The following is a 2,068-nucleotide window of genomic DNA, read 5'->3' as shown; positions in this document are numbered from 1 at the left end:
CAGCAGGAGGGACCGAGGAGTGCAAATAGAATATTTTGTTGGATGTGTTAAGCACTGCTTTCACTGTGCTCCCTGGGCCTGAAATCCTCAACGTTTACTTCTTAATTCATAAATGTGCGTTGACCATAACACTCTGCGGACCATGTAGGACGTATGCAATGAAGTGGTGTGTTCAGATATAGTAGAAGAGAGGGGAGGGGAGGTGAAATGTGGTGTACTGTGGTGCCAGAGTTGCAGGCCATAATGCAATGGCTGGTTGCCATAAACTACCCCTCTCAGGTAGAAAAATATCCTCCATTTAAATATGTGGTTACCAAGCAACGTCCCTTCCAGACTTCTGCTTGATGTTGTATTAGTTTTAAACTTTGCAGATTGATTTTTTTTTTTTTTGTCTGTTTTGGTTTGGTATTTAGGAATGCCTCGTTGCATGAACAAATCTTTTTGAAAGCAATTTTAGCAGAGTTTCGCAGGACAGGAGTTGAGGAGGCAACATTTCAACAGGTACGTTCATGTTCCAGGGTACTTTTTTTTCCACTCTTAACACAAAGGGGTACTGTCAAAATGACCAGACAAAAATGAAAATGTTAAAATATTCTTGAAATTTGATGGAAGACAATATGATGGTCAGGTAAACTGGGGCAAGAATCTCCAGGTGGGCTGTAAAGCCTAATTGAGTGCTACCACCTGATTTTCAATGGGGTGAAATACTTATAACTGGAAATGCCTCCTGTTGTATTAATGTTACCACTGATCTGGGTCACAAAGTGGGATTTTTTTGGCCTGCATCTGAAACTACTGCATGCCTGCACCTAACATGCTTTATAACAGGAAAAATAAGAGAACCTGAAAATACCAGGCAACATAGTTCAAGGAGGAAAACTGAAAGTTGATGCTGTCTTCTGTATCGGTCTTTCTCAATAGAGGCAGGTATGTCACTAGTAGCTTCAGTTCTGTAGTAGACCCGTAAAAAAACTTGGCACCAGCAAAGCTGTGAACTCTGCCCAGAGTTCATGATTCCGCATGGAAGCTGAATGTTAATACTTACAAAAATGTTTAGAACTGTACATATGAAACAACCTGCCAGTTTTATCTGGTTCTGCAGGTTAGTAGGTCAGCATTTTAATTGTCCATTACCAGCCCCTGAACATCTGCACCAGTTGGTTGCGTAGATCAACTGGGCGATTGGTTCTTGTACTTCAAAGAATTGTCTTGTTAGACCGTTTTGTTACACTTTTCCCTTTGTTTTCTTCTAACACCAAAAGGGTTTTCTTCTGCTTTTTCTAAATAGAAAAGCAGAGGACGCCAGCTGATTCTTGTTACAGATTTACCAGTCTGCACTACTTGTGACAAGTGCATCTCCTGTGCTGAAAGGTGTGTCGTGCCTTTCTAAGCTGTGACCTCTCATGTTTGTGGTCGGTGTGACTCGTGCTTGCTTGTCACTGGGCCTCAGTATCACTCCTGAGCAGACTGATACGACATTAGTTGTATGTCAGCCCTTGATCTGTGGGATAAGCTTTACTCCATGCAGTCCACGGAAGAAGAAGGGTAGTAACAGATAAAGTGACCTAGTTAAAGAAATTGTTTTGCTTTTTGGCTATGTAACGAAAAAAAAAACCACAAACCCAAAAAAACCCTATAGCTTGGAATTGTGTCTTCCCTGACAGAAGTCGCAACAGTTTGTGCTAAACCAGAGCATGTTTGCATGTCACCTGAACAGACTGGAGTGAGTTTTTCCTCCCCTCCCAGACATGGGGAGAGAAGGAATCTACTCTTTCACCTCAGTCTGCTTGATTGCAGCAGAAGATAAACATGACCTGTGTCCTTTTTATCTTTTTGTAACAGGTCTATCATCAGCACGTCGCATTATGTCGAATCGAAGGCCTGCAGAGTTCTACAGTATCAGAAATTATGGCAGTTTGTTCAAGACTTGGTGCCTGCAGGCTCTTGCTGGTGGATTCCAGTGATAAGTATCTTCACATGCGAGTGCGACTAAACATCAGCCAGGACGATGTCACGTATGCCCTCAAGGATGAATAAGGCAACAGACAATATTTAAAATATTTACACA

The 2,068-nt window shown here is 41.9% G+C and overlaps 1 protein-coding gene across 1 annotated transcript in view; it reads left to right on the top strand.

The window, feature by feature from the left end:
• Window positions 1-2,037, top strand: part of ORC1 (origin recognition complex, subunit 1) — a 15,290-nt gene extending 13,253 nt beyond the window's left edge. Inside the window, exons 15-16 of the mRNA XM_010132638.1 lie at window positions 414-501; window positions 1,843-2,037. Coding sequence (XP_010130940.1) covers window positions 414-501; window positions 1,843-2,037 — 283 coding nt within the window. The remainder of the gene's footprint in view (window positions 1-413; window positions 502-1,842) is intronic.
• Window positions 2,038-2,068: the final 31 nt, after the last annotated feature.

This window comes from Buceros rhinoceros, unplaced genomic scaffold (genome assembly GCF_000710305.1).
Source record: "Buceros rhinoceros silvestris isolate BGI_N320 unplaced genomic scaffold, ASM71030v1 scaffold34813, whole genome shotgun sequence".
Classification (NCBI taxonomy): domain Eukaryota; kingdom Metazoa; phylum Chordata; class Aves; order Bucerotiformes; family Bucerotidae; genus Buceros; species Buceros rhinoceros.
Note: the sequence above shows the minus strand (reverse complement) of the source record. Positions and strands in the feature narration are given on the sequence as shown.